Here is a 25027-nt window from a genome sequence, read left to right as displayed (position 1 = left end):
GATTGTAATATATATCATTTCTTTCATCAAGGGACATAATTGCATAAGATTTTTAAATGGTCCATGGTTACATATATATCCACCTTAGTGCAGTAACAGGTTAACTCCTATTAAATTATATAAAGAGTTAATCTGTTACTGCACTTAAAGCAACAACATGTAACCCTTTCGTACATGAAAACAGTCAAGGGTCATCAGTCAATTATATATTTCAAGTTAAATTTCAACAGACAAGAAAAATAACATAATAATGTAAAAAAGTAGCCAAGGCACATAACTATGTTCTGTATAAGAAAAGGCAGGGCCATAACTCTAAATTATATATATCATAATAATAATAGGCTGAAATCTAACATATGCTGAATAATTATAATTTCCTCTACCTTTTGATATGCCATTTTTTTCTCAGTAAAAAGAATACGCTAGTAATTAAACCAAAATCCAAAGCATGGGAGTCCACATTTACAATTAATTTATGTACTATATAAATCTATAAATATAATATAAATCTATTAAATTCATTAATTAATACATGTCTATTATTGAGGACAATTAAAATTTATGAGTTAATGGAAACTTTAAAATTTTGTGTGTGCTTTAATTTCGTACATTGGAAATTATAAATAACTTTAATAGGACTAACATTACTAGCAATTCATTGCTGATTACAAATTTGTTATTACCATTTGAAGTGATTCTGTGAATGTAAACATAGGAAAATGTGAACAAAAAATTTGCATTTCTATTTTGATATTATAATAGAGATATTTTGATATTATTATACTAGAGATATCATAATTTTTTTTTTCAGTTGGTCAGTATACAACTACATAGACTATTCACAAAACAAACTGTCAGGGTTGACCGCCAAACTGCAGTAACTTATATGAAATACAGAAGGACTTGCAACAGTTTTGCTATCAACAAGTCAAACAAAAACACACATGCACACAATTATTTTAGCCAATCAGTCCAAAAAAAAAGAAAAAAAAACTTTGTCAAATTATAAATATTAAACATGTTAAACATGAAAGCATATATATACTAAAAACTTTGCAGATTCAACAAAACTGGCTTGTATTTGCTAAATGGCTTTTTAAATTGCAAGGTATAAAAGGAAAAATTTTAGATCAAGAAAAACACTTCATATTGGCATTAAACAGTAAATAGCACACTTCGGAAATAAACAAACTTTTTTTTGCAACTAAAATACAGGAAGAAACTGGCTTGACAAGTTAATAGAAAGTAAACAACAAATTGGTGGCCTATTGTTTAAAGTGTCTGCCTCTCAACTCAGGGATCATGGGTTCGAGCCTTACTAAGGCAACAACCATGTTTCTTCTTATAACACCAGAAGTGAAATGGACTCTAAAATGGTTCAAAGAAGCTATATTTAAGTTTCTTTGCAATCAAACTTCAAAGAATAATGTATTTAACTAAGTCACGTAAGGCAATCTTTAATAAAATGCCGAATAATCAGTTAATTACTTTATACCAGTTTCAACCTATCTGATATTCAGCATAAAAAAGACAAACAAGCCACTCTCTTTCTTACAACTGTGACAGATTCTATCAGAAATAAGGTTACAGAATGATAAAAGATAAGACAAAGGAACTACTATGGCACACAAAACACTCTAAATTCAGAAGTAACTATATAATATACATGTAGGACACAGTATACCTAGTACATTTGTAGGTAGACAATGAACAGAAACTGTTTCAAATATCAAAGGCAAAAAAAACAACAACAACAAAACAGAAGGTAAGAGCAAGGTTTAAGGATGATTTTGTAAGTAATGTACTAAATTAATGTAGTAGAAGTTTTATTTGAAACATCAGCATCCTTTAAAGAACAGAGAAAAGAAATCCACACACTAATATTGGTTGTCAAGAATGGAAAGTCACACAGAGAATGATGTTTAACTGTTCACACATGTACAGAATTTTTTTTTCCTTCAAAAAAAGCTTAAATATGAAAGATTAGAATTTAAATGAAAGCTTGAAATCACAAACAAATTGAGTTGTCCTTTACATGTAAAAGCATCAAAATTCCATCGGTACCTTTAGTCAGTTAATTTAATTATATTCTATTCTCAATTCTTGTGGGTTTTTCCCCTTCTATTATGTTTAAGTGTTAAAGAATGTAACTCTTGTGTAAATAATGCAGTTTCTTCTCAAACACTGTTTATGATTTCAAGCTTTGTAATCAAACCCTGAAAATTAATAAACTTCAAATTGCAGACCAGTCTAAAATCTTAAGCTTCTGATTGGATGAACCCGATTCAAAATATGAAATTGACCAATGACAGAGCATCATTTATAGACTGGTCCACAATCTGATTTTAAAATAATCTTGAGGGATTTCCCAGGTTAGTATGATAATCTAGACCAACTATTGAACATCTATTTAAACAATACAACATACAGGCTCTTGTTGACCTCCATCAGACTGTGCTTCCTGCAAGTCAAATTGTACTTTAACACTTGGTAAACTTACTGTTACCTTATTTAACATTTTAACTTTCTAATATTTTCACAATAATAATTATATAGCTTAAATTTTATGTACAGTTTTCTTTAATCAAGGCTTGATGGTATGGCCTACATTTTTTTAGTAACAACAAAGATGGGGTTACAAAAACAAAGGGAGGGAACTGCATGCATACTATATAGTATAATTCATCTTATTACAATAAATAATCAGTCAGTATATATTTAAAAACTGCTTAAGAATGGATCAAACTTGTTTAAATTCAAACCACCCAGTCATGCATTTATAACATTGTCAGTATTTTCTTATAAGGTCTTTAGGCATGCTACAGTTCAGCATGCCAAGACTATATTATGTAGTTATTACTCATTTTATTTTATTTTTTTACATTAAAATCCCTTAAACTTAAAGTTCATTACATATAATCAACATTGAAGGGGTTACGTAAGAGTCATGCTTCAATGTGCATGCTTTAACAGTAAGTCAACAACCGTTTATTTATATGGGGAAAAAAAACAGACATGCTTGGTTTTAATGTCATTCAAACACAAACAAAATTTAGTTTTTTTTAAACAACTCATTACTTTAACTTACCGATGACCTTTGAACCTACAGATTATATCCCATAATATTTATATATTATGTCATGATTTCTAACAAAAAAAAAGAGACTCTCTATTGTTTCAAACTTATTTCCTTTATACTGCTCGCACACCCAAAAGTGATTACCGATAGTACTTGCCACTGCACCAGTATAGAGCCAGCCCAGCCTGCACTTCAATGCAGTCTGCCAAGGCTTTATACTGTTGGCAGATTGGGGTGCTTGATTTGTATTTCTGATTTTTTAAAATCTCTTAAACTGTGGTCAGTTCCATTTCAAAGTAGGGCAAATTCATTACATAAATCTAGCCGGTTAAGTGTTTAACCATATAATTATCCTTAAAAACATTGAATATGTTCTGAATAAAATTTGCCCATTTTTTTAAAAAAATTATTCCAACACAAATCTGTATTCATATTTAACCTGGTCCGTCTTTTATCAATACTAATATTCATGCAAAGAACGCAACAAATCTTTCTTTCTGAAAATTTTAGTTATTTCTTAATTTTGCTATTAAGACAAAACCAATGTGTGTCATAGAAATTTGAGATTAGGATAATACTTTTCTGTGATATTAATTACAACAATAAAATAGTGAACACTTAAAAGCAGATTTTGTGAAATGTTTTAAGAAAATCTTTCACACTTTTAAAATTTTTCTCTTTTTTTTTGTAAATTTTCTACTTTTATTTTATAAAAATACCTACCCTTTTAATGGAGGAATCTTTGTCACTGCTCTTTATCCCACCGAACATAGCTTTGAGTCGGTTAACACTAGGAAGTTCTATAGAACCATATTCCTCGTTAAATTCTGTACGACTCTCAGGTAAATCCTGTTCCCTTGTATCGCCTATAACACAATACAATGATTAAATGTTACAACTTACGTTTTCTACACCAGCAGTGTATGAATGGTCAATTGTATGAATAGTCATGGACATTTTATCTTTTTTTTTAATTGAAACAATCAAACATTGAACTTTAATTGAAATGCTGAATTTACGTATTAATTTTGAAGATAGTGTTTATCTTTCTTTCTTTCCCATAAAGGGACCTGTTTCCAAAGGCAAAAGAGCCCTTTTTTCAAAAAAGGTTTCAAAAAATTTCTAATATTGACTATAAATATCAATAATTTGGCTGTTTTCTTAAATTATTACAATTATTATTTTTGTTGTAGTTGTTTCTTACATATCTTATTTTTTATTTAAAATAGAAGATTTCCAAATATTGTAGAATCAAAATGGCTAATCAAAAGGTGAAGTTACATTTTTGAAAATTTGACAATGTCAAGGTCAAGAATGATCAAGGTCACATTCCAATCATGAAAGTATTGGAACAACCCAGGAGAGAATTTCACTCATGGCAATCTTTGAAATTACAGTGTAATTATGAATATAAACAAACAAGCAACACAAATAAGAAAATTCAGTAATCTTTAACTGTCTTGATGCATTCATCAGAGCAAAAAAATTTTTTGGTTTGTGTGTAAATATGAAGATTTTATAAATATTATTTGTTTATTCATTATTTTTTATTATTTATAGTTATCACAATTCATTACCACTGTTCTGTTTACCTTTAAGGAAAGTTGGTTCAGGCCTTTCTCTAGGGCTTGCTGGAGGAACACTTGGTGCTTGACGTTTTGTTGCTTTGAGTTTAGAAACATCCCCTTCTATTTTCTTAACCTGAAAATAAATGTAAGGTTTTAAGTTTGGTTTGCAATAACAGTGTAAAGGTTATATGGCCACTTTCCAGCTTTACTGGTGGAAGAAGACCTCTCTACAACCACTGGCGTTCCATGAGTTAACTGAAAAACTTCCTCACATGAAAGAATCCAAAAACCTTTAGCAATACAATGAGCCTTTTTTGCACAATGTTTGACTGTACTTATACTTACATCTTATAAATATTTTTAACTTCAACATTTTGTTGTTATAACAATACAAACATGTGTGTTATACAAATTGTTTGTAGTACAGTCAAACCTCTGCACAATGGACCTCCTTAACCATTAACCTCTAATTACCCGAGTAGCTTAATATTCCAACAGTTAAACTTTACTATAAATTTAATCTCTCCAGAGAAACACCTCTCAAAAACAACTAAAATACGTGTCTCTCATGTTATAACAAGTCATATGAATGTTTGTAGTACAGTCCAACCTCTGCACAATGGTCCTCCGTAAAGCATTAACCTCTCACTACCCAAGTAGCAAATCTTCTAACAGTTTAACTTTAGTATAAATTTAATCTCTCCGATGCAGCACCTCTCAAAAGCTACTTAAATACATGCACCTCTCAAAAGCAACTTTTTACAAACACATCTCTCATGGGTGCTACTTTTCACAGGTTGTACTGTTAGTCAATTTTTTTTTACAAATTTCAGCAACAAAATAAATATACAATTGATATTTTAGTGCAAAAGTCTTTGGAAATGCTCTGTACCTGTTTTTCAGTTGACACCACATGTGCTACTGTTTGGGCAACTTCGTTTTCTAGTTGACCTAATTTATCTTGTTCTTGTAGAGCATTTACTGCCCTCATCTTATCTTGTAGTGACTGTACTTTGTTCTCTAGATTAGTTACAGTATTAGCAGCCAGGTATATCTGAAATATATAAGATTTAGTTGTCACTTATATCCATGTTAGTTTTACCTTTACCCTGCTGAAACCTATACCCCAGCCTTATTCAGCCACGCCAGCATGAAACACAGGGTTTGCAAAATCTGATTTTGAAAAATCTGACAGAAAACATCAAGAATTTGTTCGTCTTATTATAAATATATTGACCAAAACAAACAACGACTTGTTTTTTACTTTGAATTTCTTCTGTATGTAACTGAATGTTAGATGTATTAAAAGCTCAACAAACCTTTTCCTCTGTGCGTGCTCTTTGTTTCTCCTCTATAGGAGATTTCCTCTGCATCATAGGGGTATCTGTGACATAAAAATCTCTCCTGTACGGATCTTTATTCTCGCGTTTCGGCCCTAAATTCACTGTTAATTTCTCACTAGAACCATCGTGAGAAACATTCAGATCTGAGGTATCCATGGTAACATCTGGAGAATGTGTCACATGACTACTTGTATCACTAGAATTCTGTCTGTCCGTATGTAATGTATCACTACGTTGAGATTCATTGTTGTCCTTAGCAACCGCTGAGTCTTCATTTGAACTTGACCTAGATAAAGTCCGTCTGCCACTTTGAACTCTATTTTTGGAATCTTTCAAACCACCCATATTTATTGTCATTGGATTTAAATTAAACACCACCTCACTTTTATGAGAGTCATCGCTCGCGTCTTGAGACGTTTCCACGGTTACGTCACTTGTATCACAGACAATATGTGAAGCATCACTATCGGGGTTAAATACACGTTCCGTGTCCGAGTTTCTAGGTGTACTTGTAGCAACATCGCCAATACCTTTCTCCCTCATCACATATGCTTCTGTACTGTTTAAATAATCCAGCGTGGATTTTGTCGCTTTCCGCACATTTTCAGCTGCCTCTTTCTGTAATGTACAACCCATTCTTTTAAATAACAACGTTTACATGCGTTATATTACAATATACCAGTACCATTTTAGCAAAACCCGTAACCTCTAATACCTATTACAGGGTGAATTAACAGGATTATCCTTTTTAAAAAACAATTTTAACAATATTGAACCCTTAACCTGCTGAGTTTTTATAATGGACTTGCCCTGAAGTGACTTTAGAACAGTCCATTCTATCTTTAAGGTATTTCAATATCAAGATATCAAAATTAAGCAATCAAAAGAATAGAATCTGTTCAGACTGAACCAATGTTCAGGCTAGCCTAGCTCTATACTGGTGGCAAAGGCCGCAGCATGGCCAAGTGGTTAACGCGTCAGACTAGTAATCTAAGGATTGCTGACAGCATGGGTTCAAACCCCCATCAGGGGCAAGCCGTTGTTTCCTTGAAAAAGAAACTTTACACTCATTACTTAGTACTGACTGGTTCAGGAACGGATTCAAGAGTGTTTCAATAAGCTTATAGCTTCCAACACAATTGAACTAAAATAAATTTGTATAGACTAAAGGTCAATCACTTTAGGCTTCACCAGGTCAAGGGTTAGGACACACACACAGGCTACTATCTAGCAAGGGGAGAAAACCCACATTTCTACAATAAGGAGGTATAGGGATAAGTTACAAAGGGAGGTAATCACAAGCATATTCTAACAAAGGGAGGTTATCACAAGCACTTACTGTTAAATCATACTGGGGGATGTAGTGAAATGAAGTAAAATCTTTCAAAAATGTATTTATTATAAAAACTATTAATCTTATATTGTAAAATAAAAATTCTAATTTCAGAAATAGTGATTAAAGGGCACTGAGGTTTAAAAGCCTAAAAACATAACTTTTGAATTTCTTACATAAATGAGTTTCGGCACTTTAAACAGAAATATATGCAAAGTTAAGAATTGTACTTTGAAATAAATTGAAAATCGTATTTTTATGCTTTTCTTAGCCCAATTTGAGTGAAAAGCGTTTAAATGCTTTTCATTTTGGGTCATTTTTGTGCAATTTGAATAATTATTCTGGAAAAACAAAGTGAGCTAATGATCTGAAATGTTGCACAAAGATTAGTTGTCTAAACCTCTATCAAATGGTACATTTATCTTGAAAAAATATTTTCAGTCCCATCATGTTAAAGAACCTCAGTGTAGTCCCTTTAACAAAATGGTGATTTTAGTGATCTGATTGATATACAGTGATTTTTATTTTTTTTTTTGAAAAATTATAAATATACATATATAAAATGTTTTTTTTTTTTTTTTTTTGCTGATTTTACAGTAAGTTTTTCTTCCACCAAGAGGACATAATTATACAGAGAAATTTCTTTCATTTTAAAGGTACCGTAGTGTATTTTTTTTATAATGGTTAAAAAATTCTTCATAACGAAAAAGAAAACTATTTTCAGGAAGATTGGCATTGTAAAGCTGCAAAGAAAGAAAATTAAGCGGAAAAAAAAAACTGAAAGAGAGGCTTGAAAGTAAAATCTTTAGCATTAGGAAACCACTTTTGGTCAGTTTGACCATTTGCCTCCTTCCATATCTTAATGCTGAAGAATTTACTTTGAAGCGTCAATTCTCCGCACACCGTGTAAAGCAAGCGTGGGCGTTCCCCCATTAAGCAAGCACTCACCATTACATAAAATTGGTTAGAATATTCTAGAACAGCCGAGCCGGGGAGCGTACTTATAACCTCATTATTGTTCTCGACGTCGTCTGAATTTACAGAATAAACGTCCGACTCTAGATCTTCTAGAAGCTTGTCCATGGCTGCGATACTTTTGTCAATCTCGGTTAACTGTGAGAGGTTAGTACACGGAGATATAGGATTAACATGAGTGACGATAATGTTACCAAAGTGAGCCGCGTCACATGATTTTGTTCCACAAACACCCCCCCCCACCCCCCCCCCCCCAAAAAAAAAGGTTCTTACAATTTTCAGTTATTTTTCTTTTATGTACATTGAGTGTCGATTTCAAAAAATATTCCCAGCTTGTTCAAAATTTTAAGTTTCCCATTTAAAACAACTCCAGTCTTATCATAGAAATTATTCTACAAGTTTATTAACGTTTAATTTGTCGTATAATTTCTTGAATTCAGGAACAAAATCATTTGACAAAGCTATAGTGAACCCACTGTGTTTCATGTACAGAAGAATAGCATTTAAAGAACCATTTCCGAGAAATATTAATATAGTTAATATTCTAAAACATGTTTCTAGCCAAGTTTATTCTATATATATGCATTGTAAAATCGAAGTTATTGTACCACTTTAAGGAATTTTAATTATCCCTATATTGTTTAAGATAAACAAATCAAGTTAAAAATGAGGCATATGTGAAGTCAAATTAAAATTGGCTTGAAACATGTTCATTGAACAGAACATTATTATCATATGGTGGGCCCTGACATCTGCATAACTGTAAGCACAACAAATAATTAGGAGGTAGGTTTTTATCATGCATTTTCACTTTTCAACCCAAAATTACAGTCACTTATTCCAATTGACGTCATTTAAGTAACATATCAGGATGTTTTATATTAAATGTAATGGTTACATTACATTAAAATGACATGACGTCATTCGATAAAAATTTTATCTTGTAAGTTATATCTCCAGATATCTATGATCAAAACAATTACCATATCTACAGAGTTAATAGCCTTCACCAGGGTGAAAAAGAAAGAAATTCCTGCAAATATTTAATTTCTGAATTAAATGTACAAGCATTAAAATCCAGCTTTCTTTTTTTTAATTTCTTTTCATAAAATACCAACTTAAAAGCTAATGCCAAAGTTACTCAAATTAAGTCTTTTATGAAACAAAATTGCTGATTTTGTGAAAATATGAGTCAGTTTTGTCATAAAAAGTCAAAAAAGTTTTCAAAAATAAAATTGTTTTAAGTTGCAAATGCCATCACTTTTAAGGTGTTTTCATTCTAAATAAAAATGAAATTTGAAGGAATTTCTTTACTTTTGTTTAAAGATTTTCCTGTATACATTTAAATATTCCAGTGAAAGTAAACAAGTATGGAAAATAAGGCAGTGAAAGATTGTTTCATAGTAACATGTTAATTATTACTTCTACGAAAAGTAAGGAAGGAAAGAAACAGTGGTTAAAAGAGTTCCGTTAGATAGTCATGTTTTTTTTGTTTTTTTGTTTTTTCATATCATATATTATATAATTATATTAACCTGATTAACAGAAAATTCAAACATTTTCCTAAGCATATACAAAATATAGAATCAAATAGACCAAATCTACCTCTTTTGAAGATGACAGCATATCCTCGGCAACTTTTGATACACTTTCTTTCGTTTCCGCCACTCTTTCACTCAAATTATGCAAATCAGAATCCTTAGTTTTGTCCTCTGAAGACTTTGGCGTTTTATTTGATGATGACAATGAAGATGATAATGATGATGATGATGATGTGGACTTAGCAGGTCGTGTTTTAGCCCGGCCCAATCCGAGGTACGATAAATCGGGGAAATCATCCGCAGACTGTTTTTTCTCTGGGGATTTTGGTGATTTGGGAGATTTGGCAGTAATTGGAACACTTTCTGTAAAACAAGGAAATATATGAAATAAAATCATGTTCAAGTCAGTAAAATGTTACTATAAGCATCATATAAATCGGACATGAAGTTTGAAAATAGAATAGGAACTGACTCTTTAAGTGACATTATGCCCATCTAAGGGTATATGGTGAGTGAACAGGTGAAAGTCAAAATGAGTTTACACTTTGCCATAATTTCCTTTGAATTTCATGATTTACGTCATAAAAACGATAAATAAATCATGTGGCCAAAAGAAATTTCTGTAAATATCCATCAGAATTTACCAGTAATTTTCAATTCCTAAAACACGTGAGGCAGTCTTTTTATATTTGAAGCGAAATAATATTTTATCCTAAACATTTTTTTTATATCAACTGTTTTAAATCACCATTATTACAGTCAATCTTTTGAAATACATGTATATAGATAATTCAGCTCAACTTGCCAATGAAAATATGGGCATAATTTATGTATATGAGTATAATATCACCTCAAATCTATAAAATCAAGTTCACCATGATGGCAATACATCGCGAAACCAAATAATAAAGCTGACATACCTGGTTTATTTCTGGGCTCTACAAGAAGTTGTGCGCTGGTGCGAGCCTCTCCAGCAACATTTTTAGCCAAAGCGCAATACTCGGCATCCTCATCCATCGTAGCCGAGTCAATTGCCAGGATGTAGTCACGGTTACCAAACTTCTCTATTAATAACAGAATTTAAATATGTTACTATGATACCATTATTTGTACTTCTCCTATATCAACCATTTTCTCATAATCCTTTTTCATCGATATAGGGCCCATGAATAAATCTTTCCTTGTTATTTCTTGTAAGATATAAACTATTGTCCAGAGATTGTTTTATTAAGATTATATTGCTATAAAGTTTGTAGCAACTATAGCTTTCAACTACAGTCACTTTTACAAATAAAGAAGGTTTTAAGCAACATCTACACTGAAAAGGTCAAAAGGAGACTTTCTAGCTTGGAGGAAAACAACAGAATCAGATGCAATATTTCAGACATGAGCAAACACTGAAGCAGAACTACTGAAGTTCTTTAAGCTAGCTAGATTGCTTTCTCACGAGAAAGAATTCAAATCTTTGGCAGGATTCAAACCAACAGCATTGAAGGGCCAAACAGTTTGAAGTCAACAACCTTTACCACTAAGCCACGGATATCCCAGACAGAAATTTTTTTAAGAAATATTATAAACTCCTAAGATATTAAATTATTATTATATTATATTTATATATATTCATATTAAATCATATTTACCAAGTTTATAATTGAGTTGGTTCATCAGGATCTTGCCGTCCTTGTACCAAACGACCCTTGGCTGAGGAATGCCCTTGACCTTACATCTGAACTTTACACTTTGACCTTCTTTGACCTCTAGATCTGATAAAGTCTTTAAGAATTCCGGTGCCTTCATTTCTGTTGTGTTTTCTGAAATGCACATGGATCACTTGAAATAATGCATTCATACTTGAATAACAATAAGAAATAGGCAAACAATTAAAAACAAACAAAAAACAACGAATACCAAAAAATCATCTGGTAAATATCTGGTTATAGTACTTGCAACTAATACATTTTTAAAAAATCCATACTGATTTAGCTTATTTTTGAAAAATATTTAATTATTCTAATAAAATAGTGTAAACCTGTCCTGGTGTTGACATGTATTACTTATTTACTTGAAATTATATTGGCAATTTTTTTTTAAATGTAATTGCTGTCTCAAACATATCATAGTGAAAAATTCTTTTTTTGGCAAAATGTTCATTGAAAATTAATCTTAACGATGATTAAAGAAAAAGTTTTAAGTAATTCATTGTAAAACTGTAAATGAAATATTAAATCATCTGTCAAACCACCTGCCCCTCACCACTGTAGGTTCAAATCCCGACATGGACTTCCAATTCTCTTATGTGAGGAAACTTTCCAGTCAATGGTTCTACTCAGGTGCCCATTTATGCCTGAAATAATGCAGGTAGGGGCACCCAAGATCACCTTATGACCTGTGCGATGTAAAACTTAACCCCCAAAAAATTATCAACAAGAGCACCGCTAGGCGGAGCATTATATGCCCGAAAGTATTTTTTTTTTTTAGTAAGGATGACCTTAACCGTTGACCTTTTGACCCAAAAATCAATAGGGGTCTTCTACCCAATATGGACAATCATCCTATGAAGTTTGAACATTGTGGGCCAAATGGAACTTAACATATGCTCCGGCAACTGTTTTCAGTATCAAGGTAATAGTGACCTTCACCTTTGACCTTTTGACCCCAAAATCAACAGGGGTCTTCTACCCAATATGGACAATCATCCTATGAAGTTTGAACATTGTGGGTCAAATGGAACTTAAGTTATGCGTGGAAACATATTTTTCAGTATCAATGTAATAGTGACCTTCACCTTGACCTTGTGACCCCAAAATCAATAGGGGTCTTCTACCCAATATGGACAATCATCCTATGAAGTTTGAACATTGTTGGGTCGAATGGAGCTTAAGTTATGCTCAGGAAAAACTGTTTTCAGTTATAAGGTAATAGTGACTTTGACCTTTGACCTTTTGACCCAAAATCAATAGGGGTCTTCTACCCAATATGGACAATCATCCTATGTAGTTTGAACATTGTGGGCCCAATTGGAACTTAAGTTATGCTCCGGAAACTGTTTTCAGTATCAAGGTCATAGTGACCTTGACCTTTGACCTTGTGACCCCAAAAATCAATAGGGGTCTTCTTCCCAATATGGACAATCATCCTATGAAGTTTGAACATTGTGGGTCGAATGGAACTTAAGTTATTGCTCTGGAAACTGTTTCAGTTATAAGGTAATAGTGACCTTGACCTTTGACCTTTTGACCCAAAAATCAATAGGGGTCTTCTACCCAATATGGACAATCATCCTATGAAGTTTGAACATTGTGGGCCAATTGGAACTTAAGTTATGCTCCGGAAACTGTTTCAGTATCAAGGTCAAAAAGTGACCTTGACCTTTGACCTTGTGACCCCAAAATCTATAGGGGTCTTCTTCCCAATATGGACAATCATCCTATGAATTTTGAACATTGTGGGTCGAATGGAACTTAAGTTATGCTCCGGAAACCGTTTTCAGTTTTAAGGAAATAGTGACCTTGACCTTTGACCTTTTGACCCCAAAATCAATAGGGGTCTTCTACCCAATATGGACAATCATCCTATGAAGTTTTAACATTGTGGGCCAATTGGAACTTAAGTTATGCTCCGGAAACTGTTTCAGTATCAAGGTCATAGTGACCTTGGCCTTTGACCTTGTGACCCCAAAAATCAATAGGGTCTTCTTCCCAATATGGACAATCATCCTATAAGTTTGAACATTGTGGGTCGAATGGAACTTAAGTTATGCTCCGGAAACCGTTTCAGTTTTAAGTAATAGTGACCTTGACCTTTTGACCTTTTGACCCCAAAATCAATAGGGGTCTTCTACCAATATGACAATCATCCTATGAAGTTTTAACATTGTGGGCCAAATGGAACTTGAGTTATGCTCCGGAAAACCAAAAATTGCTAACGGACGGACGGACGACGGACGGACCAAAATTTGATGGTTATGAGGCAATGAGCTCATAAACACCACCTGGACCAACGTCCATAAGCAAAATAAGCTCATAAAAACAAAAAATAGCTCTTAATTTTAAATTTTATGAGTTTATGTTCTTTATTTAACTACGGAATGAAGCTCATAATAATCAAATGTTGGCTCGGACGGACGGACGGACGGACGGACGGACAGACGGACGGACGGACGGACAGACAGACGGACGCCAGGGGGTATAACATAATATGCCCTTTCGGGCATATAAAAATGAAATAATCTTTATTGATTCTTACTTTTTACATGGAGTATAAAGTATTGACAGCACCGGCCTTTCTCGTTTATTGCCATACACATATACTGGCCCGCGTCGGCCTTCGTCATGTTGTACATGTTTATACTCTGACGACTGCCGTCCTTGATAATCTCATAATACTCTGAATTCTCCAACTCTTCGACCTCGTCTCGTACCTTGTACCAAAATACGTCTGAAAATTACATAAACGATAATTAATTGTATTTTCATACCACATGATGAAAATAAATCCTGTATTTATAAAAAAAAACTATCTAATGAGTCATAATAATGTGACCAATAAATTATTATGTAACAACAAACCTGTGAACAAAATGCCACCTAAAATAGAGACTGAACATGTCCTTTATAGACAAGTGCTCTTTATTTGGAGGTTACTCCTTTTCAATATTATCAATGAAGTGTTATCAGAAAATGGCATTTATTTACAGGGTATTTTTTATTCAGAGATGGTCTTTTAACATAGGTCTGACTGTACATGTAGGAAGCATATCTGAAAATTTTCTGATTTTACGCAGCTATTCTAAACTTAAAATTTGATATAATTTCAAATCTTTGCAAAACATCTTATCTTTTATTCAGATAATATAGTTTTCTAAAGTTGGATTATTTAGTTAGTTATCTATTTTCTGGAATTGGGTTTCAAGTCACATCCACATTGCTATGGTCATATGGAAAATGTTCAGCTTTCATGATTAAAGACCTCAGGTGCCGTTACATCATTCAATCATAACTTTAAAACATAAATGTCAAATTATTAAAATGCAATTCATGTACACCTTATTCAAAATCAATATACAAGAAAAATTCTAAAGCATCAGATTAAAGAGTAAAATTCAAAATTTTTACTAAGAAATTATATTTAATGAATATTTTAAGATTGAATACCTAAAGGCTGAGTACCAGCCACTCTACAGGTTAACCTTGCTGGTTCCCCTTCTGAGATGGTTATACTGTCTGGTGGAATTTCAAACTTTGGATCGTCACCTTCTGCAGGTACCAGTTCTTCTGATAACTTTACTGCTGACTTTTCACTAACACGACTATCAAAACTGTACTGTTCCGGTCGATTAGTACGGAAACCAGAATCGGAAAATGAAGAGTTCGGTCGGGAAACCATGGACTCCAAATCAGATTCCCCGTCCGTCTGGATTGAAATGTTGGCGAGAGGTGCAACTTGAGTGGAACTGGTAGTTTTACGTGTTATACGAGCGATTTCTTCGCTTGTTTTTGCGTAGAATGAACTTTCCTCGTCGCTCAAATCTCTGTCCTCATTCTCAGACAAATCAGACATGTCATCTACATCTCTATAAACACATTAAATAAACAAAACTTTTTGATACATTGGCATATAAAATAATTATAATTATAATTCAAACGACAAATTTTTGAAACTTTTTGTTGCAAAAATTTGTTTATTTATGATAATTGTATATAAACAATGTTATATAATTAGAACATGCAACATCATAGCTTTTGCAACTGTTCATGTAAATGACTCAAAATGGATTCTTGTATCGAAAAATTTAAGACTTTTGAAAAATAAATGCATGTACATTTAGTTGAATTGATGGAGCAAACTATTGTTAATGAAATCATGGATTAATCAGAAATACGAAGTTACTGTTATTGATAGATCGTTTAATGGAAGGAACTTCAGGAGTGAAATTCTTGCCTACAAAAATTCTTCTTAGTACGAGTTTATTGTGTTTTCATGCTATTTGCCACCAGAATGTTCAGTCTGTAGTCATGATGTTTCTAGTTTTCTTCGCACATTTATTATCCCAAATTTTATATACAATTACAGTGACAGTGATTTTTAACTTTACTTTGATCAATGGTCACACACATTGGATAATAAAACAAGAGCTGTCTGTAGGACAGCACGCTCGACTATTCTAAGTGCTTGATAGTAAAAGAGCCTTGATATTGTTAAATTTTTTAAGTTTACAAAAGGGCTAATTTTTTTTATAAATTCTTGTTATAGGCCTTAGAGAGAGTCTAATTAAACAGTATTGGCTTGACTATTCGGAAGGTAATGTCACAAGGGTGTTTTATTGAGTATAATAATACTAATTACCTATGAATACATAAATTTGACAGAAAAGGTACAAAGGCTTGTTATTAAGATGTTTTATCAAGTAAATCACTGCTTTATTATTATGAATGCATAAAATTGTCCCAAAAAAGGCACAAACCCTTCAGTAGTTATTGAGATAACAGCTTACAAATGAATTTCTAAGTTGAAAAAGGGGAGAAAAATCAGCCTAAATGCAAGATAGAATTATGGATCTTTGTCAGTGACCTACAATTATGACCCTAAATGCATATGTGAAGTTTTAAATAAATATCTTTAATAGTTATGGAGATATGTAAAACTTGCATGTAAACATTAACCAAGAGACTAAGTAGAAAAGGGGATATGAATCAGCCTTAAGGCAAGATAGAGTTATGGAACTTGGTCAGTGACATACAATAATGACCCTCCAATTATGACCCTAAGTGCATGTGTAAAGTTTCAAGTAAATATCTTTGAAGACCTTTAACCTTTAACCAAAATTTCTAAGTTTCAAAGGGGCAAATAATTCTGCAAATATTGCAGGCAGAGTTATGCAATTTTGCAAACTGATGTACATTGTTACTATAAAAAAGCATTTTAATTTTCAATTGAATATCTCAAGCAATAATTGAGATATTTGACTTTACAAAAAAACTTTAACCAAAATTTCTAAGTTCCAAAGGGGCAAAATTCTGTCAATATTGTAGGCAGAGTTATCAAACTTGTCAATCTGATGTACCTTGTTACTATAAATAAGTATTGTAAGTTTCAATTGAATATCTCAAGGAATAATTGAGATATTTGACTTTACAAAAAAACTTTAACCAAAATTTCTAAGTTAAAAAGGGGCATAATTCTGTCAATATTGTAGGCAGAGTTATCCAACTTGTCAATCTGATGTACCTTGTTACTATAAATAAGTATTGTAAGTTTCAATTGAATATCTCAAGCAATAATTGAGATATTTGACTTTACAAAAAACTTTAACCAAAATTTCTAAGTTAAAAAGGGGCATAATTCTGTCAATATTGTAGGCAGAGTTATCAAACTTGTCTATCTGATGTACCTTGTTACTATAAATAAGTATTGTAAGTTTCAATTGAATATCTCAAGTAATAATTGAGATATTTGACTTTACAAAAAACTTTAACCAACGCAGACGCCGACGCGGACGCGGACGCCGACGCCGGGGCGACTACAATAGCTCTCATATTCTTCGAATAGTCGAGCTAATAAGATCTTTATTGGCATTCACAAGAGTTTCTGTAAAAGATGATCCAGATGTGGTGACAAGGGACAGTTTTGTCCATAGCTAAACATAGAAAGTAGTGATAATTAAAAACAATACCTGTTACCAATGGTTGGAGCTAATATTTCATTCGGTTTAGGCACCATAACATAACCATCACCAAACTCTGCCGACTGTCTACTCTTTCCTGTAATGTTATTATATGGAGCCATTCCACTGGCACCTATACAAAAAATAATAAATTTATTAATAAAGATAATTTTTTCTAGAGATATTTATATAGAGAATATCTTTCCTTGTTTCGATGCAAATTATTTGAAGTCTTCCTTTCTAAATTTGCTAAATTTCAAATATTATTTACATTTTTTTACAACTTTTAATCCTTACCAAGCTAAAGTTAAAAGACTTGTTTGTTTGGTTTTATGGTGCACCAACACAGGACATATTGAGCCCAAACAGGAAAATGATTGCATGTCTAGGACATGAAAATGATAAAATATTCAGCAAAAATACAGCGACGACTTCTTGAAGTGCTAACATATCTCCTTTGTTTATTATAATTTATACAACCATATTTAATCATCCCTCATCCAGAAAATCCTACAAAAATAATTCTGGCAATTTTTTTAGTTTTCTTCAACCTCATTTCATACTAAAATTACAAATTTCCAAGTTTTGTTTGTTTGTTTGTTTCATTTTACACCTTTTCCCCCCGACAGTATTTCAGTTATATAGGCGGGTAGTTTCCTTAAACCATCATTCCTGGAGAGTTACACCAGTACTAAACTACCTCCCTCCGTGCTAAACTACCAAAGCATCTCCCTGGGATCAAACCCACGCCAGAGAGGTAACTAGATTAGAAGTCATCGACTCTAACCTCTTGACCACGGAGGCAGTAAATTGCCAAGTGAAAGCTTTTATTCACCCAGAGACAGAGAATACATAGACAAACCTTTAAAGATCCAGTTCCCTCTCCAATCTTGTTCATACTCTGAATCTTCATTTTCTTCTTCTTCTTCAGCGAGCTCCTCTTCTGTTTCTTCTAGAATCGGCGCTAGATTCATAGATAACAAATCAGGATCAACTTCATTTAAACCAAAATCATGATATTCATAATCCAAGTCACTAAAATCTGGTAAACCACGATTTTCCGAATCGTGAACTTTATCGTATGTGAAAAATCGGGACGTGAATTCTTCATGGGACTCCTCGTGATCAACTTTCACACATTCCATACTTTCCTCAATCGGTACTGGTTCAACTTCTTCAACAAATTTCACTTCCTCATATAAAGGACGCGGCACAACTTCTCGTGCAAAAGTTCGCAACTTTTCAAACTCCTGTTTTAAAATAATCTCATCCTCTTTATCATCAGTTTCCGAAACACTCGACCCTAGTCTAGGCCTTCCTTTCTTGTCACTAGTGTTTTCCGGTTCAGAATCATGATTTATATCCTGGTTTTCACCAGAACTTGAATCATGTCTTTCATTACCGGATTCAGAATGTCCGGAACTTAATCTCTGTCTTTGATGTTCCGGTTCTGAACGATCTGAATGAGTTCTTTTTCTCCTATCTCTTTGAGTGTGTTTTCCAACTTGAACATCCTCATCAAAGTCTTCATCAACATGATGTTGAGGCTGAGGTGAATGTTTTCCTGAGGTTTTAATTTCACCATCAATATCGTCTTCATTTCTATAATCTTTATGTATATCTGCCTTTGCCCATTTGCCTCTGTCTTTAATATTGGCATTAATATCACTTTCATTTGAGTTGGAATCTCTATAATCTAATCTAGTTGCACCTTTGTGCAATATATGTTCATTTGGCACCATTTCATGTACATTAGGCTCTTCTGCTACTGAAGAGCCTCTACTCCTCACTACTGTTTTTACCTCCAATCCTGAAGAGTCACTATTTCTGCTGTCGTCTGCAGGTTCATTGAGTTCAAGATGAACACCATTTTGATTTCTATGTAATTCTAGCACCTGCAAGATTAGAAGAACATTTCCATATCAAGTTTTATAAACTTAAACAAATTGCATCTCTAAAAGTAAAATATGACATTTAATACAAAGACATACTTTTTCTGAAATTCTAAAATAAGACATGAAAACTTTATGAAATTCAGTCCTTTATCTGGACAATAGCTGAAACCTCAAACAGCATATATTATGCTTGGGCTAATTTTTCGTTCAATTTCAACAGAATACTAAGCATTACTTCCTTATAAAACCAGCACCAATGATGACTCACACCATGCCTGTACCACAGCAAACCCTGTAGTGTTGGATTTAAATATTTTGCTACATAAGGTGCTAAACTATACCATATAAATTATGGCCTGAAGGTTATATCAATTTTTTTCTGAGTTCTGTCTCAAATCACAAGATTTTTATTGGTCAGTGTACATTATTTGTACCAGTTTCTGACCAATCAAATACCCAAGATCTAAGTTTGAACCATGAAAATTTCTTTATAACCTTGGACCATGCACGGTGTGAAAAAGCTATACCATACTATACAAATAGCTTATGCATAATCTAAAAAAAAAAGCAATACCATACCCTTGCAATAACTGCCTGAGCAATTTGATCCTCTAGGGATTTTTGTTCTCCAGATTCATCTGAGAGGGATGACAGATCTGACACTGCCTCATCACTTGTCTAAAATATATGTAACCAAATAGTAACATGGTTTCAGTGTTTCTTTTTCAATAACAAAAATTATAATCATTAATTTTTTGAAAATATTTTCCTTAGGGAACTGAAAAATTTCAGACTATTGCTTGCATTTTTCTTATCTATTCATCGAAACTAATACATTTTTGGCCAGGTTGCACAGGTGCAAACCAGGGTCAAAATATGTTTAATTTCGGGTGGCGGAAGGGCAGGGAAAATTTTTCATAACATCACAGCCTCATGATATTTGATATACAACTGCAACCCGGCCATTTTTGTCTTTGATACATTTTCTTTTATATTTCATGCAATATGATGGCAAACATTAAGTTCTAACAATGTCTTGCTAACTATTTCATTATTTGACTAGTTGATTTTAATACCTGTATTAATGTCCCAAACTAAATAACTATGCTAATATCTAATGTATTAGTCTATACAAACATTAACCTATCTTGAGGCAATAAATAACAGACTAATGTTTGACAGTTACGCAGACATGCAATACAATTGTTCTTTTATCTGTTTTAGAACTTTTGAACCAAAAATCCCTGAACTACATATGGACTGTTCCAAATTCATATTTTAGGCTAGTCCATTATATAAAATGAAGAGCAGAAATAAATCTCACAACCAAAATGTAACTCCCGAGTCAGAAAGTCATATTATCTTTAACAATTTACTTGAAATTGTATCCTAATATGAACTACTTTTGAAAATGTTCCTACAATTATGTTCTCCCAATGACCATGGTGGGTTCAAATCCCACTAGAAAATTTGATTCATTCATGTGAGGTTGATCTAATTAACTTACCAAATCAAGAGATTCACCGAGTCTATCCTCCACTAGTTTTGAGATCATTAGTTTCACTTTCTGTGATGTCAGACTTGGATTACACGCACAAGTTTCATCAAAACCTATAAATATTAACCATATATGAGCCGTGTCATGACAAAACCAACATAATGGGTTTGCGACCAGCAAGAATCCAGACCAGCCTGCGCATCCGCGCAGTCTGATCAGGATCCATGCTGTTCGCTTTCAGTTTCTCTACTTGTAATAGATTAGGTAAGCGAACAGCATGGATCCTGATCAGACTGCGCGGATGCTCAGGCTGGTCTGGATCCATGCTGGTTGCAAACCCATTATGTTGGTTTTGTCATGACGCGGCTCATATATACATTTACAATGAGAAATTTCCATCACGGTACTCAAGAGTGTATAAAAAAAATAAGAGTTATCTTTAGGACAGCATGCTCGGCTATTTTCAATACTAGATAGTAAAACAAGAGCCTGGATATTGTAAAATTTTCTGAGTTCAAAAAGGGTCACATTTCTGTCAAAATCTATGTTAGAGTTTTGGGTCTTGAACAGTGACCTCTTTTAATGCTCTCAAACAAGTGTGTGAGCGAGTGCTGGAATTCAGTTTTGCAACTCAACTATGCCACCAAGCTGTTCACAGATTTTTACATTGGATCAAATCTAGACTGTGACAAAATAATAATCGTCTTACATAATAATCTAAGATGAGAAATTTATGAGATACAAGTTAAATTTTATGCAGTTTAAACCCTACATTTTCTTACATAAACAGACAAAATTTAAATTTACAATGCTGAAAAACCAAACAGATAATAAAATAAAATAAAAAAAACCCAGATCAAAATGATATACAGTGTACACTGTATATTCCCTTCTATAAATGGAAGCTAAACAATCAATAGAGACTTCACTAATGTAACACAGTAATGCTGATAAAATACAGAATATTTCTATATAAAGAACACCACACAGAAACCATTAAATTTACAACATTTGCACAAAATGAGTACGTACTGCCACTATAAAATGTTCAAAATAAAGCATCAAAAAATTGAAATTTAAAAATACTCCACTACTTCAAATTCCTAACCAGTCATAAATTGAGAATCCTTTTATTGAAATAGTTTTTTCATTTTGTTTTTGTATTTTATGTAACACCTGTTATTTGAAGTATGTTAAGTTAAAATGCACTTATTTGACCTTAATTTTGTGTGTTGCTTGTCAGGGTTTTATATAGTTTTGTTGTCAGGAAGCTGCCACTAATTATACAATTATAATGAATGAATATTATTTAATAATTAATCTTGTCTAGGGGGACGGTTTTGGTAAATAGGCGCCTGATGTTCAAACTTTTTGTCCTATAATCCAATGATATAAAACAGATTTTCAAAGCAAATTAGATGCCCTTAATTGATCTAAACATTCAATGAATTATAACAAAAGTTAATCAAAATTTAAATACACTCATCAAAAGGGAAGCAGGGGATTAGTGGTTAAGGTGCCTGCCTCTCAACCTAGCAATCATGGGTTCAAGCCATACTGGCTTCACAACCTCATATAACACAAGTACTGGTTAGTTCCAGGTAGCATACTCAATAGTGGTCCATATAAGCTTCAAACATTCTTCATAGTCAACCTTAAAATAACTACCGTTTAAACTAAGTCAGCACAATATGAATATACCCTTCAGGGAGTTTGGGCGCTTTGTAGCAATAAATAACAACCGAAAAAGAGATACTATGACTCATATGTTCTATACTTACTCTCAACAGCAAGTTCCAATCTTTGAGATAGACTCACTAACAGATCTTTTACTCTTCCTCTATATGTGGACATCAATTCACCATCTGTAATAATAAAATTACCATGGTAACCAAATACTTCTACATTTACAAATATTCATCCTTGCATGTGACAATGATATTTTCTTCTAATACACGTCTCAAGGGGTATTTTCAAATGTATTACAATATTAAATAAGATGCTAATGTTTCAGGCTATTCATTCTTGCATGAGATTTTTAATTGTATTTCTATGTCTTTCAGGGTATTTTCAATGTATTATTAAATAAGATGCTTATTTCAAGTTGGTGTGTTTTCAGTTTTAAAAGTATTATTTTGTTATTTGTCTGAAATGTCTTCATGTATAGAATCTTGTATTCTGTCATGTCATGTAAACTCGTCTGCTGCATTTTTAACATAAACTTCAAAAAGATGTTTTAACATACATTTGTAAAACATAAACCTCAGCTAATCTTAGGTTTAACCTGGATGTAACCACCTGCCTTCATCACAAAATAATATAGTGTGCAAAGCCAGCTTTAACATACTTTGGTGTCTGACCAAGCTCTGCCAGGTGCTGATTTTTTTAGTATTTTGACATGAAATCCCTGTTCATTAATAAATTCAAAGCAAGACTTGCAAGACATGTTTGATGTAATTGTAATTTTGCAAAATGTTAGGGGCTAATCTGCAACAGTAAATTGTTCCCTCTACTTACATGAAGTGCTGCCATATTGTGAGGGAACCTGTCCATCTCTAGGTGACAGGGCTTCAAAAGATTGTTGCATCTCCTGTAGCAAGTTGTCAAAGCGAACCTTGAACTTGGCTTCCTCTGTCCTCTTGGTACTTTCGAAAGCCTCTTTATATATGTCTAAAAATAGTAACAAATTTAAAGAAATGTTAAATAGTAACTAATTTACATACATGTATGTCTAAAAATAGTAACAAATTTACATATGTCTAAAAATAGTAACTAATTTACATACTTGTATGTCTAAAAATAGTAGCAAATTTACATATTTCTGAAAATAGTAACAAATTTGTATTGAGAAGCATTACTATGCTGTAGAATCAAAGGAACTGATGCAAAGATGAGACAAAACACATATGACATTGAACAGTTTGTAATCTTTCAAACTTATTAACCCCTAAACTGGCAAGATTTAACATTGCACTGGTATGCCAAATTCAAAATTGGAATTTGCTTCGCCAGCCAAATTTGTAAAAAAAACAAGTGAATACAAAATGTATTGTATAACTATGTTACCACACAAAATTACTTGCACAATTTCTCAAAAGCATAACCTAATTACGACCTGCCTTTAAACAAAATACAAGATATGAATGAAGACAAAAAGCATTTTTGACATTACTACCGATTGTTTGACAACCATATTATTAACACTGTAATGTTTATCAATGCAAGGTCATTTTGGCCATTGTCAAGACCTACTTGTACAAAAACATCATAACAGCAATAAAAAATCAATTACCGCACAGCTTATTGATAAAAATAGCCATGTTTTATTGATTATGGTTATCATTATATTAATTAATCATTGCCACTTAATTAGATTTATGGAGTAGACCTCACAACCTGTACGATGGTACATAAACAAACACCCATAACTATCTTTATGATAAAGTGACCTGAAAAAGCATTACTTTCAGTTTTATTTTTTACCTTTTTGCAACAACTACCTAATTTCTGTAATAAAAATGTAAAACCTATCAAAACATGCATGTTTTTTCCCCCAAGAAGATAATACTAAATTTATATATTAATAATGTTTTCCTTAAAAAGCTATATACTGTAACATTTTAATTAAGGAGACTGCAAGGTAGAAACTTTCTGGAATGTTCATGACTAAATTGGGGAAAATTTCATCAGTTAAGTCAATTAATGAAAGACCTATATTCAGCTTCAATTTTGAGCAAAAAAAAAAGTGGTGCGAATTAGGCACAGGCGAATGAATTACCCTAAACAAAGTGGGTTTTACGTTGAATTTTGCTGAATTGTTTGATCAGTGGTCTTTAAATTGTTGGCCGTCCCGACCTTATTATTTAATAATCAGAAATGCACCCAAAAGTGTAGTTGTACTAAGTCAGACTAACACATTGTAAATTTAACACTGTCAAGCTGGGGCTAAAACAAAGTAAAAGATGAAAATAGATGACAATGGTCACTAGTGACACACTGACTCACTTCTTCAAGGGTAAAAGTATAAATTTACATGACAAGATAAAGTTTATGTATGTACCTAGTTTTAGCCCCGCCTCTGAACCAGGTGTTAACATGTTAAAATGACCTTAAGTGACCTTTTGTAGCAAGA

The 25027-nt window shown here is 32.7% G+C and overlaps 1 protein-coding gene across 8 annotated transcripts in view; it reads right to left on the bottom strand.

Annotated features, from left to right (window-relative positions):
- LOC132751058 (muscle M-line assembly protein unc-89-like) overlaps positions 1–25027 on the bottom strand; it is an 81279-nt gene that overhangs the window by 2534 nt on the left and 53718 nt on the right. For 5 of the 8 annotated variants that reach the window (XM_060741169.1, XM_060741205.1, XM_060741176.1 and 2 more), the window contains 17 exons: positions 23413–23565; positions 22677–22760; positions 20905–21008; positions 19977–20075; positions 18365–19397; positions 17512–17635; positions 14993–15411; positions 14085–14276; positions 11480–11650; positions 10760–10903; positions 9904–10202; positions 8272–8436; positions 5967–6608; positions 5540–5701; positions 4672–4780; positions 3803–3945; positions 2429–2461 (listed from right to left, as the gene is read on the bottom strand). In XM_060741169.1, the coding sequence (XP_060597152.1) occupies positions 2429–2461; positions 3803–3945; positions 4672–4780; positions 5540–5701; positions 5967–6608; positions 8272–8436; positions 9904–10202; positions 10760–10903; positions 11480–11650; positions 14085–14276; positions 14993–15411; positions 17512–17635; positions 18365–19397; positions 19977–20075; positions 20905–21008; positions 22677–22760; positions 23413–23565 (4076 nt within the window). Of the gene's footprint in view, positions 1–2428; positions 2462–3088; positions 3104–3802; positions 3946–4671; positions 4781–5539; positions 5702–5966; positions 6609–8271; positions 8437–9903; positions 10203–10759; positions 10904–11479; positions 11651–14084; positions 14277–14992; positions 15412–17511; positions 17636–18364; positions 19398–19976; positions 20076–20904; positions 21009–22676; positions 22761–23412; positions 23566–25027 lie in introns of all 8 variants that reach the window. The other 3 variants (XM_060741191.1, XM_060741197.1, XM_060741212.1) reach the window with 3 other exon arrangements.

Source organism: Ruditapes philippinarum, unplaced genomic scaffold, assembly GCF_026571515.1.
Source record: "Ruditapes philippinarum isolate M1 unplaced genomic scaffold, ASM2657151v2 ctg1868_1_1_1_1, whole genome shotgun sequence".
In the NCBI taxonomy this organism is placed as follows: Eukaryota; Metazoa; Mollusca; class Bivalvia; order Venerida; family Veneridae; genus Ruditapes; species Ruditapes philippinarum.
Note: the sequence above shows the minus strand (reverse complement) of the source record. Positions and strands in the feature narration are given on the sequence as shown.